We start from the raw sequence: 14311 nt of genomic DNA, 5'->3' as shown, positions 1-14311 counted from the left end.
GTCAAACGTAAACCGCCTCAGCATGAGTAACATATGAACAGCAACGTTGTTGTCTTATCTTAATGATATTTGGGCTATGTTAGGTGGAGAAATAAAAGCATTTTTTTTTTTTTCAAACATATTATCACAACAATAAAATTAAACGTTTTATAATTGATATACAGACACTTCTATTTTGTTAAATGTTTGTTTTTAGTTAAGTTGTTTTTATAACGCCCTAGAGGGATTGTTCATCCAAAGGGTGACTATGGGATTTGCATTGGCACGATAATATTTGTTGCATATAAACCACTGTAGGGTTAGTGTAAAATATTTTTATACACTGTGGGGTTAGTATAAAATATTTTATTTTTATTACAGTGGGCCACACTGTCGAATAGCTTTCTTACTGTTTGGTAGATTGATGCAATTCTCGATATTTTGGTGGATAAAATTCTCTACAAAAATAAAATTTTGACAGAATTTTCTATAGAAATAAAATTTTTACAAAATTTTTTATAGGAATAAAATTTTGACAAAATTTTCCTCTGTTGGTGAAGCTACACTTGTAGTTTAGTCAATGCATGGCTTTAAGCTGAGATCAAAAACAACAATAAAGAAATAAAGTTTTGACAAAATTGTCTATAGACATAAAATTTTGATAAAATTTTCTATAGATATAAAATTTTGACAACATTTTCTATAGAAATAAAATTTTCTATAGAAGTAGGTTAGGTTAGCTTAGGTGGCAGCACGATGTATCAGGCTCACTTCGACTATTCAGCCCATTTTGATACCACATTGGTGAACTTCTCTCTTATCACTGAGTGCTGCCCGATTCCATGTTAAGCTCAATGATAAGGGACCTCCTTCTATAGAAGTAAAATGTTGGCAAAATTTTCTATAGAAATAAAATGTTGATAAAATTTTCTATAGAAAGAACATATTGACAATATTTCCTATAGAAATAAAATTTTTACAATATTTTCTATAGATATAAAATTGTGACAATATTTTCTATAGATATAAAATTTTGACAAAATTTTCTTTAGAAATAAACTTTTCAATACAAATAAAATTTTGACAAAATTTTCTATAGAAAAAAAATTTTGACAAAATTTTCTAAAGAAATGAAATTTTGACAAAATATCCTATGGAAATAAAATGTTGACAAAAATTTTCTATAGAAGTAAAATTTTGACAAAAATTTTCTATAGAGATAAAACTTTGACAAAAATTTTTATTGAAATAAAATTTTGACAAAATTTTCTATAGAAATAAAATTTGGGCAAAATTTTCTTTAGACATAAAATTTTGACAAAATTTTCTATAGAAATAAAATTTTCATAAAATTTTCTATAGACATAAAATGTTGACAAAATTTTCTATAGATATAAAATTTTGACAACATTTTCTATAGAAATAAAATGTTCACAAAATTTTCTATAGAAGTAGGTTAGGTTAGGTGGCAGCCCGATGTACCAGGCTCATTTAGACTATTCAGCCCATTTTGATACCACATTGGTGAACTTCTCTCTTATCACTGAGTGCTGCCCGATTCCATGTTAAGCTCAATGACAAGAGACCTCCTTCTATAGAAGTAAAATGTTGGCAAAATTTTCTATAGAAGTCAAATGTTGATAAAATTTTCTATAGAAAAAAAATTTTCTATAGAAAATATTGACAATATTTCCTATAGAAAAAAATGTTGACAATATTTTCTATAGATATAAAATTTTGACAAAATTTTCTATAGAAAAAAAATTTGTCAACATTTTCTATAGAAATAAAATTTTGTCAAAAAATTTTTTTGAAATAAAATTTTTGGCAAAATTATCTACAAAAATAACATTTTGGCAAAATTTTCTATAGAAATAAAATATTGACAAAATTTTCTAAAGAAATAAAATTTTTACAAAATTTTCTTAGAAATAACATTTTGACAAAATTTTTTTTACAGAAATAACATTTTGACAAAATTTTCTATAGAAATAAAATTTTGACATCATTTTCTATTGAAAGAACTTTTTTACAAAATTTTCTATAGAAATAAAATTTTTACAAAATTTTCTATAGAAATAAAATTTTGACAAAATTTTCTAAAGAAATAAAATTTTGGCAAAATTTTCTATAGAAATAAAATTGTGACAAAAATTTCTATAGAAATAACATTTTGACAAAATGTTCTATTGATATAAAATTTTTAGCAAAATTTTCTATAGAAATAAAATGTTGACAAAATTGTCTATAGATATAAAATTTTGACAAAATTGTCTATAGATATAAAATTTTGACAACATTTTCTATAGAAAGAAAATGTTTACAAAATTTTCTATATAAATAACATTTTGGCAAAATTTTCTACAGAAATAGCATTTTGGCAAAATTTTCTATAGAAACAAAATTTTTACAAAATTTTCTATAGAAATAAAATTTTGACAACATTTTTTTATAGAAATAAAATTTTGTCAAAATTTTCTATAAAAATACAATTTTGACAAAACTTTTTATAGAAATAAAATTTTGTCAACATTTTTCATAGAAATAAAATGTTGTCAAAATTTTCTATAGAAATAAAACTTTGACAACATTTTCTATAGAAATAACATTTTTAGCAAAATTTTCAATAGAAAAAAAATTTTGACAAAATTGTCTATAGATATAAAGTTGTGACAAAATTGTCTATAGATATAAAATTTTGACAAAATTTTCTATATTTCTATAGAAATAAAATTTTGACAAAATTTTTTATAGATATATAAAATTTTGACAAAATTTTCTATAGAAATAAAATTTTGTCAACATTTTCTATAGAAATAAAATTTTGTCAAAATTTTCTATAGAAATAAAATTTTTGGCAAAATTTTCAACAAAAATAACATTTTGGCAAAATTTTCTATAGAAATAAAATATTGACAAAATTTTCTATAGAAATAAAATTTTGGAAAAATTTTTTTTAGAAATAAAATTTTGACAAAATTTTCTATTGGTATAAAGTTTTGACAAAATTTTCTATTGATATAAAATTTTGACAAAATTTTCTATTGATATAAAATATGACAAAATTTTCTATTGATATAAAATTTTGACAAAATTTTCTATTGATATAAAATTTTGACAACATTTTTTATAAAAATTAAATTTTGACAAAATTTTCTATAGAAATAAAATTTTGACAAAATTCTTTATAAATTATTTCTTTAACGCTTTTAATTTTTGTGTAAGATTATACTGTTAAAGTCCATTGTAGAAATATTAAATTTCCATTGTTGGTGCAAGCTAAAATCGTTAAAACATTTAAAATTTGACACATTTACAATTCAAGGGATATTTTTGCACCCAAAAATTGTATCTAAGAAGTGGAGTCATAAGATATAATATTGCAAATGCTGAAATAATAATGAAACATTTCTTTCGAAAAAAAAAACATTTTTTCATATTAACCAGAACAATTTCAAATCTACCAATGTTTTTAATTCTTCAATTTTTTTTTAAATTTTGGTGCGCTATTCAATTCAATTAATTGTTTAACCAAATACATTTTAATAGATTTTGGTCGGAAAATTAAATTATTAAATTATTTATAATTATTTTTTTTTAGATGAAACAATTTTTGTCATTTAAGTATGTAATTTCTTCTGAATTTTTGGATTATGATTATAGACGGATTCATCGACCGTGTGATCAAAATGCCAAATATTTTGCTAAATATAGTGTTGACACTCAGGACAGACAAGCATTTCGGCCGCAGACCGAGGGTAATCCAATAGAACTCATTTCAATCACATTAAGCTCGCGATCACCAAGAATGGATTGAAATGGAGATTCCTCGCTTCATTTCTGCCGCACAGTGGCCACCAATATCTCCGGATCTCAATCCGTTGAACTTTTGTGCCTGTGTCATTTTGGAGAGTAAATTTGGCACTAAAAAATACCAAAGTATCGATCATTTCAAGACATAGAGCCACTTTTATGCTTTGTTGATCGTTTGAAGGCCATCATTTGCGCCGAAACTAGCGAATTCAAAAAAATCTAAACTAAAAAAATACAGTCCTTAACTTTTTTAAATTACATATCAGCCACCATGTAGAGTACTAAAAACAAAAATTAAAATCGGTGCTCATAATGTTTTTATTTATTGTGTTCGAAGGACTCTGTGTCTGTGCTTATATCCTTACATATTTTCAGTTCGCTGAAACGTAAATTTGTTGTTCCTTGGGTTTACCTCGAAAATCACTGACGTACGATAATTGATCGTATCTCATGTTAGTATCAGAAAGTTTTTTGTTTCTCATCAAATGGACTCGGTTAGGAAATACTTTCAACCCTTTTGTTGTTCATTTCTCCTTCAAACATATCTTAACTTCCGTACGCACATTTATCTGTATTCATCAAAAAACGTGATGCAAAGGCATTTTATTGTAAATACTGCAATAATATTATCATCCCAAAGTATTCTATATATGCGTGTAAAGTTAATTTCATTTAATTCCGTATTATTAATTTTAATTTGAAAGTATGCACTCTAATATTAAGATTCTTCAAAGTGTTGCTTATCTTAATCTAGTTTCCATCAACTGCAGCGAAAAAAAAACACAAGGCTTTTATGCTACTGCATTTCTTAGATTACTTCCAGTGAGAAAACACGCACTTTTTGTTTCATAGCGAAATTCTTTCAATAGGACTGTGTCATTCAATTTACATTGCAATGGACTCAGAGGTGTTGGAAGGTAAATAATAATAGTTTTTTTTTTATTATACGAACAGTGGGACCAATGCCAGCAAAACTAAAAGACTTTCCATCCCACCAAAAACATTTGGAAGTTCTTCTAAAGGCACAACTTTAAAAGTACTTAAAATATTTCCTCACAAAGATGTTCTTTATTTTAACTACGCAGGAAGTTCTTGTAAATATATTTTTAATGGGTAAATGGTAAAAATTATTTAAATTTTGTCGAAAAAAAATCCTTCTGGAACTATTGCGAAAATCCAATTTAACGAATGTCCAAATTCTTAACATTGGGTGTTCTAAATAACGAACGGGTGAACAAAATTTACGTTCGATGTAACGAAAACGCTTTTAATTTTAACAAAATAAACAACAACAAATCAGTAATATTTGACGATTGTGAGAATGACTTAACTCACACAAAATATGGCATTTCCAAGATGTTTAAATTCCATCAAATGGATCTACCCCAGAACCGATACATAACTACTCCATGGTGTAAATGGCCAGTCCCAGTTCTATATTTAGCTCAATGACAAGGAAACTCCTTCTTGTAGCTGAAGAGAAAGTATGAAATACACAGGAATGTCAGCATTATTACTGAGAGGGATAAACTACCGCTGATAAACTTTTTTGCTGCTCGGTCGAAACTGTAATCTAGCGTTGAGAGTGCATTCGAAGAAGAGTTTTCTTTTGTGCGGAACGAATCTTTAGACAAGCGAAGTTTTCATTTAACAAAAAAAAAAAAAAAAAAAAAAAAAACAAGTATATATGACCGTAAGTTCGGCCAGGCCGAATTTTATGTACCCTCCACCATGGATTGCATAGAAACTTCTACGACAGACTGTCATCCACAATCGAATTACTTGGGTTGTAGTATCTTAAATCGTTTTCTAAATTGTGTGTTAGTCCATACGTGGTATATATTAGAAAAAAGGTATGTGTAGGTAAATCTACACATAATTACGAATCGATATGGACTTTTGCACGGTACGTAGAGAGCCAGAATTGAAATATGGGGATCGCTTATATGTGGGCTATATACAACTATGAACTTGATATGGACCAATTTTTGTGTGATTGGGAAGCGATTTATCTGAGGGCTGTATATAACTATAGACCGATATGGACTTAGTTAGGCATGGTTGTTAACGGCCATATACTAGCACAATGTACCAAATTTCAACTGACTCGGATGAAATTTGCTCCTCCAAGAGGCTCCAAAACCAAATCTCGGGATCGCTTTATATGGGGGCTATATATGATTATGGACTGATATGGACCACTTTTGGCATGGTTGTTAAATATCATATACTACCACAACGTACCAAATTTCAACCAGATCGGATGAATTTTGCTTCTCCAAAAGGCAAAGGTGGTCAAATCTGGATATCGGTTTATATGCGGGCTATGTATAATTATGGACTGATATGAACTAATTCCTGCATGTTTGTTGGATACCATATACTAACATCACGTACCAAATTTCGACCGAATCTGATGAATTTTGCTCTTCCAAGGGGCTCCGGAGGTCAAATCTGGGGATCGGTTTATATGGGGGCTATATATAATTATGGACCGATGTGGACCAATTTTTGCATGGGTATTTGAGGCCATATACTAACACCATGTACCAAATTTACCGGATTGGATGAAATTTGCTTCTCTTAGAGGCTCCGCAAGCCGAATCGGGGGATCGGTTTATATTGGGGCTATATATAATTATTGACCGATGTGGACCAATTTTTGCATAGTTGTTAGAAACCGTATACTAACACCATGTACCAAATCTCAACCAGATGGGATGAAATTTACTTCTCTTAGAGGCTCCGAAAGCCAAATCGGGAGATCGGTTTATATGGGGGCTATATATAATTCTGGACCGATGTGGACCATTTTTTGCACAGTTGCTAGAGACCCTATACTTATACCATATAACAAATTTCAGCCGGATCGGATGAAATTTGCTTCTCTTAGAGGCTACGCAAGCCAAATCGGGGGATCGGTTTATATGGGGGCTATATATAATTCGGGACCAATGTGGACCATTTTTTGCACAGTTGCTAGAGACCCTATACTTATACCATATAACAAATTTCAGCCGGATCGGATGAAATTTGCTTCTCTTAGAGGCTACGCAAGCCAAATCGGGGGATCAGTTTATATGGGGGCTATATATAATTATGGACCTACATCAATAACAACTACTTGTTCCAAGTTCCAAGTCGATAGCTTGTTTCGTTCGGAAGTTAGCGTGATTTCAACAGACGGACGGACGGAATGACGGACGGGCATGCTCAGATCGACTCAGAATTTCACCACGACCCAGAAATCCCAGCAAAAAAATTTGGAAGTTCTTCCAAAGGCACAACTTTAAAAGCACTTCTAGAAGATGTACTCCCAATAAGGTTCTTTATTTTAACTACCCAGGAAGTCCTTTTAATTCAATTTTTTATATCTTGGTTTTTTCACACTTTTAATGGGTAATTTTAACTTTTTTGTTTAAATTAGGTTCAAAACAGAGTAAGAATTCATAAAATAATACAAATCATTTAAATTTTGTCGAAAAAAATTCTGAATCCAATCTGAAAAAATTGTGAATTTTTGAAAATATTTGAGGTCAAACATTTCCGACAAGCGTTAGATTCCATTAAAAATTATAAAAAATTATAAAATTTTTTTATTTGACAAAATATCACAGAATTTTTTAATTTATTTCCAAAACATTGAATTCGGATCACACCTAAAGAAGTGATGCAAATTCAATGCACCGGCAGTTGAAATGGAGGACTTCCGTCCTATGACAAGCCCATGTTAAATTCATCGCTTCTGCGTCAATTTTGCGCCACTTCCGGATCCAAAAAGAACATTTTCATTACTTTTTTGGCGACACTTTTTTTGCTGGGATATATTATTTATGGGGTCTTAGAGCAATATTTCGATGTGTTACAAACGGAATGACAAAGTCAATATACCCCATCCTATGGTGGAGGGTATAAAAATAACTGTCAATGAAGTTGGTTGCAACATATAACAGCCATCCTGTGGAGGTAAAGATAGATGTTTATTTCATATTCAAAACAAAACCAAAAATGTGAGCTAATGCGAAATCAATGCAGTGGATACTTAAAATTATAACTTTCCGGATCCTAAAAGAAAATTTTCAATGTCTTGTACTTGTTCTTGTACTTTTTTGCTGGACTGTTCTACCCTCTCCATTATTTCAAATTTCTGGCTTTCCAATATCCATCATTTAAATTAAAACTTTTTTTCTTCCAACAAATGAAACCACTGTCTCTATGCTTGAATTTTATCGTGTTGCCTTTAAATCCCCCCCCCCGTCATTTTATATAGAATTCATGCGTATATGAGTATAAGCATTTTGGTTAAATATAGTAATTGCTAGTTGTTGGCTTGCTGGCTTTCGGTCTTAATTGCTGTCCCCCAAAATTCGATATCTTGGCCACGGTTGTGTCTTTTTATGATAGATATGTGCGTGCGGACATGCATGTGAAAAAATGTGTGTTATGCTTTTAGGAAATATTAACTGATAACTTCTTAAGTTTTCGGGGTTTACTGGTTGCAGAGATAAGACCGGACAATATTTGCAGCCACCCTCCCCGCCTTCTTCACAAAAACCAAAACCCATGGTTGGAGAAATGCTTAAGGTGTCGTTTGGTCGGTATGTCAAACATTTACAAAGCTAATGCGTCTGATATATTTATAGATCAGTTTCTGATTATTTTTTTACTTGTGATAAATAAAAGACGAAATTAATGAATATGTTCAGTGTGTATGTAGTGTAGTATGTTTGGGCACCATGGTTATCGATCACCGTTTAGTGGCACTGACTGAAAAAGGAAGGTAGTGCCATTGATGTTTTGTGAGCTTAACCAGTATGGGTAAATCCCTGATCATAATAAAGTTTTTTTTTTTGTTTTTTTTTCTATTCAACTAAATTTATTAAAATAAATAATATTTAGTTTTTGCTTTTGTGCTTTATGGTGAAATCAAGATAATGCGATTATTTAATGTTTGACAAAATGATCACACATTAGCATTTTTTTTTTTCTTTTGTGGCCATAAGTCACAAGGCTTTGAACATATGGTTTCTTTTTTTTTTTTTGAGTTTAATCTTTTTTCAGCTATACAAAACAAAATGATTTTTCAATACAATAGCATAACAATATAATTAGTACAAATATTTACATTTTTCTGTATATTAATTTTAGCTTTTGAAGATGATAACCGATAACACAAGTTTACATCTTGATATGGACCCCTGAATTCTATGGTAAGCTAAGTCCGATTTTTGGGGGTTTCTATATCCAAGCATCTGTGCCTTAAGTGGTATTAGAAAAATTATTCAGATGAATAAATTGTTTGATTTGTATATCTCGGCATAGAAATCCATGGAGGTAAACTTCTCGTATGTCAATCAGTGCAGTCTCATTCTATTTAGATCACACTAAAACCACTGAACCCACGTGGATTGGAGTTCAAAATTGCAAAAAGGTTCGAAGTTCAAGATGGGCTCATTTGTGGTAAAATTTAATAAAATTAAGAAATTCTGAACTAATTTGTGGGAAATACGAATTTAGTAAATCTTTATGCTTTTTTTTGTATATAATTTTTCCCCTTTTTATAATTCATTTAACTATACTTTCTCAAACAAAATAATGTAGAACAAAATAAATAAAATAAAGTTAAATTAGCATTAGTGCCTTAGATGGTTCACTTTTTTATACCCTCCACCATAGGATGAGGGGTATATTAACTTTGTCATTCCGTTTGTAACACATCGAAATATTGCTCTAAGATCCCATAAAGTATATATATTCTGTATCACAATGGACTGAATAGTCTAAGTGAGCCTGATACATCGGGCTGCCACATAACCTATATATATTCTGGGTCGTGATGAAATTCTGAATCGATCTGAGCATGTCCGTCAGTCCGTCCGTCTGTTGAAATCACGCCAACTTCCGAACGAAACAAGCTATCGACTTGAAACTTGTCACAAGTAGTTATTGATGTAGGTCGGATGGCATTGCAAATGGGCCATATCGGTCCACTTTTACGTATAGCCCCCATATAAACGGACACCCAAAGTTGGCTTGCGGAACTTCAAAGAGAAGCAAATTTCACCCGATCCCGCTGAAATTTGTACATGGTTTTTGTATATGGTATCTAACAACCATGCAAAAATTGGTCCACATCGGTCCATAATTATATGTAGCCCCCATATGATCCGATCCCCAGATTTGGCTTCCGGAGCCTCAAAGAGAAGCAAATTTCACCCGATCCCGCTGAAATTTGGTACATGGTTTTTGTATATGGTCTCTAACAACCATGTAAAAATTGGTCCACATCAGTCCATAATTATATGTAGCCCCCATATGATACGATCCCCAGATTTGGCTTGCGGAGCCACAAAGAGAAGCTAATTTTATCCGATCCGGCTGAAATTTTGTACATGGGTGATACGGTCAAAATTTGGTCAATATAAACTTGACGTATTTCTTTCAATTTTGCATTTAAAAAACCTGAACACACCTCATTTTGACGGTGTGTGTGTGTAGAATGTTGCTCCTATTTTGATTTTGGAATGCACTCTTCAGTTGTCAAAATGCCGTCCAAGCAAGAAGAGCAGCGTATCAAAATTTTGCGCGCGCATCGCGAAAATCCGAGCTACTCGCACGCAAAGCTGGCAAAATCGCTAAGTTGCCAAATCAACCGTTACAAATGTAATTAAAGTGTTTGGGGAACGTTTGTCGACAGCCAGGAAGTCTGGATCGGGGGGAAATCGAAAACCGGAAGCCGCTGAGACGACAAAAAGAGTTGCCGGTAGTTTCAAGCGAAACCCTAACTTCTCTCCGAGATGCCGCAAATAAGCTGGGTGTATCGTCTACAACCGTGCATCGAGCCAAAAAACGAGCCGGACTATCGACTTACAAGAAGGTAGTGACTCCAAATCGCGATGATAAACAAAATACGACGGCCAAAGCGCGATCCCGGAGGCTGTACACGACGATGCTGACGAAGTTTGACTGCGTGGTAATGGACGACGAAACCTACGTCAAAGCCGACTACAAACAGCTTCCGGGATAGGAGTTTTATACCGCAAAAGGAAGGGGAAAGGTAGCAGATATTTTCAAGCACATAAAACTGTCAAAGTTCGCAAAGAAATATCTGGTTTGGCAAGCCATCTGTACCTGTGGCTTGAAAGCAGCATTTTCATAGCTTCCGGGACTGTCAACCAAGAAATTTACGTGAAAGAGTGTTTGAATAAACGTCTGCTGCCTTTCCTGAAGAAACACGGTTGTTCCGTACTGTTTTGGCCGGATTTGGCATCTTGCCATTACGGTAAAAAGGCCATGGAGTGGTACGCCGCCAACAACGTGCAGGTGGTTCCCAAGGACAAGAACCCAACACGCCAGAGCTCCGCCCAATTGAGAAATACTGGGCTATTGTCAAGCTGAACCTAAAGAAGACCAAAAAAAATTGCTAAGGACGAGCAGCAGTTCAAGGCGAAGAAGGTGGACAAGGTGGCTGTACAAAATCTGATGGCAGGTGTCAAGCATGAGGCCCGGCAATTCGGATTTGGAAAAGCGAAAGCCTAACTGAATATTTTTCCTGAATTTTATACTAATTGAACTTGAAAAAGAAATTTAATTTGATTTTTTAAATAAACGATTTCACCGATTTACACGCGTTTTCCCTTGACCAAATTTTGACCGTATCACCCTTTATGGTCTCTAAAAACCATGCAAAAATTGGTCCACATCGGTCCATAATTATACGTGGCCCCATATGAAGTGATCCCCAGATTTGGCTTGCGGAGCCTCAAAGAGAAGCAAATTTCATCCGATCCGGCTGAAATTTTGTACATGGTGTTCGTATATGGTCTCCAAAAACCATTCAAAATTTGGTCCACATCGGTCCATAATTATATGTAGCCCCCATATGAACCGATCCCCAGATTTGGCTTGCGGAGCCTCTTGGAGGAGCAAAATTCATCCGATCCGGTTCAAATGTGGTTTCTAACATAGATGAAAAAATTGATCCACATCGGTTCACAATTACATATAGAGCCCATATAAACCGATCCCCAGATTTGGCTTGCGGAGCCTCTAAAAGAAGCAAATTTCATCCGATCCGGTTGAAATTTGGAACATGGTGTTAGTATATGGTCAAAAGTCCACTGGCAAGGTCTCTGTTTTTTGGGATGCGCATGGAATAATTTTTATCGATTATCTTGAAAAGGGAAAAACCATAAACAGTGACTATTATATGGCGTTATTGGAGCGTTTGAAGGTCGAAATCTCGGCAAAACAGCCCCATATGAAGAAGAAAAAATGTTGTTCCACCAAGACCGTGCCGCACCGTGCCACAAGTCATTGAGAACGATGGCAAAAATTCATGAATTGAGCTTCGAATTGCTTCCCCACCCACCGTATTCTCCAGATCTGGCCCCAGCGTCTTTTTCTTGTTCTCAGACCTCAAAAGGATGCTCGCAGGGAAAAAATTTGGCTGCAATGAAAAGGTGATCGCCGAAACTGAGGCCTATTTTGAGGCAAAACCGAAGGAGTACTACCAAAATGGTATAAAAAAAATGGAAGGTCGTTATAATCGTTTTATCGCTCTTGAAGGGAGCTATGTTGAATAATAAAAACGAATTTTGACAAAAAAATGTGTTTTTTTTTTGTTAGACCGGGGACTTATCAGCCAACCTGTTAAGGTTGACTTAAAAAATAGCAAAGTGTCGATCAATTCAAATCATTCGGCAAGTGGAAGGGGCAAAATACCACAGAGTTACTTGCATGCAGCGTAGGATGGCTGCATGTAATGATTTTGTCGGCCTTTTGAAAGCCATAATTCGAGCCTAAGGTAGTCAACTCGTACACATCTAAACCGATTCCCAAATTTGATGTTTTTCCGACATTTTTAATTGCTCAACAATGAAATTTAATAAAAATGAAAGGAATACAACACTTTACTTTGTTGTATTATATATCAGCCATCCCGAATATAGTCCCAAAATAAACCGAGCTCAGATATGGCATGTGGAGCAGTCCGGAGGAACAAACTTCAGATCCCTTCTCAGTAATGGGAGTGTTTCAAAGCTTTTCTACGTGGTTTCACGGTAGTATGACACGCCATTCATTGAGCTTGGCAACACTCAATGACAAGAGAGTAGTTCTCATTAGCCTGTGATTTAATTTAATGGCTGCCACTTTACCTAAACTAACAGAACTTAATTATGACCCATATCGTTTCATAATTACATATAGCTTCGATAAAAATTCATCCTCAGATGTGACTTCTGGCCCATACTGGAGGAGCAAATTTTATCCTGTTAATCCTGTTAATTTTGGGTATATTCTTCGATCGAAGTACTTTGTCTTGGAAATTTAGGATATGTCTTCCAGAAATTCCTATTTTTTCCATTTTCATGTCATTATGCTTCAGACATGTGAAACATTTCGGTTATGGCCATTGTTTCCCCTTGGCAATTTAAACACAAAAAATGCTTATGAATAATTAAAAATAATAATGAAAACTTTGAGCTACATTTAAAATTCATACGACTATCAAAATGATAAATAATTTTCGAAGACAAAAAAAAAACAAATTCTTCCTGTATATGTCTGGTGTGAACAGAAGCCATACTACAAATTGATGGCTGTTAATTAACACCTTTCAAAAAATAACAAGAAAAAAAAAAATACCAACGGCTATACTTAATAGACTTCTACATCTATTTGGCTCAATCGTTTATCCAATGAAAATCAAAAGCAAAAAAATAAAAAAACGAAATAAAAATTCAAGCAAGAATTTAATTTGCTCAAAATTAATAGGAGGTTGCCATACCTGTTGTCCGGCATTGGCAGCAACCCAAGCTTCGGCAAAGGTTTCCATAGCACTTTGGAAATCCATGTTTGTTTGATTTTTTTGTTTTTTTGATAGGGGTTATTAAATGGTGTTATATTGATGGTTGTTGGAAGAGATATAGATTTTTTATATTTTATTTTTTTTCGGAAAAACTTTTAAGGTAATTATTTTTCAGTTCATGGTAAAGACATTTTTAAACATTATCATTTTAGGTCCAAATGTTTTATTTAATATTTTCTAGGAGTTGTTTATTTTTATTTTTCTGTATTTGTATATATTTTTTAATTTCTTTAACGGATTTCCTTAACGAAATTTACTTTGTTTTTTCTTTTATGTGGATTTTCCCTTTTGTTATCTATATTTTTATTATTACGGATTGTTGTACATTAATCACTTTTTTTTATTTTTAGAAACAATTTAAACGAAAAAAATATTTTTCTTACTCATATTAAAAATTTTAACAGTCTGGATTAAGATATTAGTTGCCTATATTTGTGTTTCTATATATTTTTGTTTTTTATTTTTTATATATTTTTAAATACACTTTCTTGCTATTTGTCTGATGTTAAATTCGTGTAGTGTAATTTTTTTTTGTAGCTTAATTGTTTCCCATTTTCATTTTGGACCATAATATTATTTGCATATATTAGAATTTATATTTATGCTTTTTTTATTCTAAATATTTTTTAAATACATTTTTTGGTTTCT

At 32.3% G+C, this 14311-nt stretch overlaps 1 protein-coding gene across 1 annotated transcript in view; it reads right to left on the bottom strand.

Annotated features, from left to right (window-relative positions):
* dve (SATB1_N and homeodomain domain-containing protein dve) overlaps positions 1–13910 on the bottom strand; it is a 360655-nt gene extending 346745 nt beyond the window's left edge. The window contains exon 1 of the mRNA XM_075310609.1: positions 13583–13910. Within this exon, the coding sequence (XP_075166724.1) occupies positions 13583–13648 (66 nt within the window). The 5' untranslated portion in view covers positions 13649–13910. The remainder of the gene's footprint in view (positions 1–13582) is intronic.
* Between the last annotated feature and the right edge of the window lie 401 nt (positions 13911–14311).

The sequence above is a fragment of the Haematobia irritans genome, chromosome 5, assembly GCF_050003625.1.
Source record: "Haematobia irritans isolate KBUSLIRL chromosome 5, ASM5000362v1, whole genome shotgun sequence".
Lineage (NCBI taxonomy): Eukaryota > Metazoa > Arthropoda > Insecta > Diptera > Muscidae > Haematobia > Haematobia irritans.
This window is presented reverse-complemented; position numbering and strand designations above follow the sequence as displayed.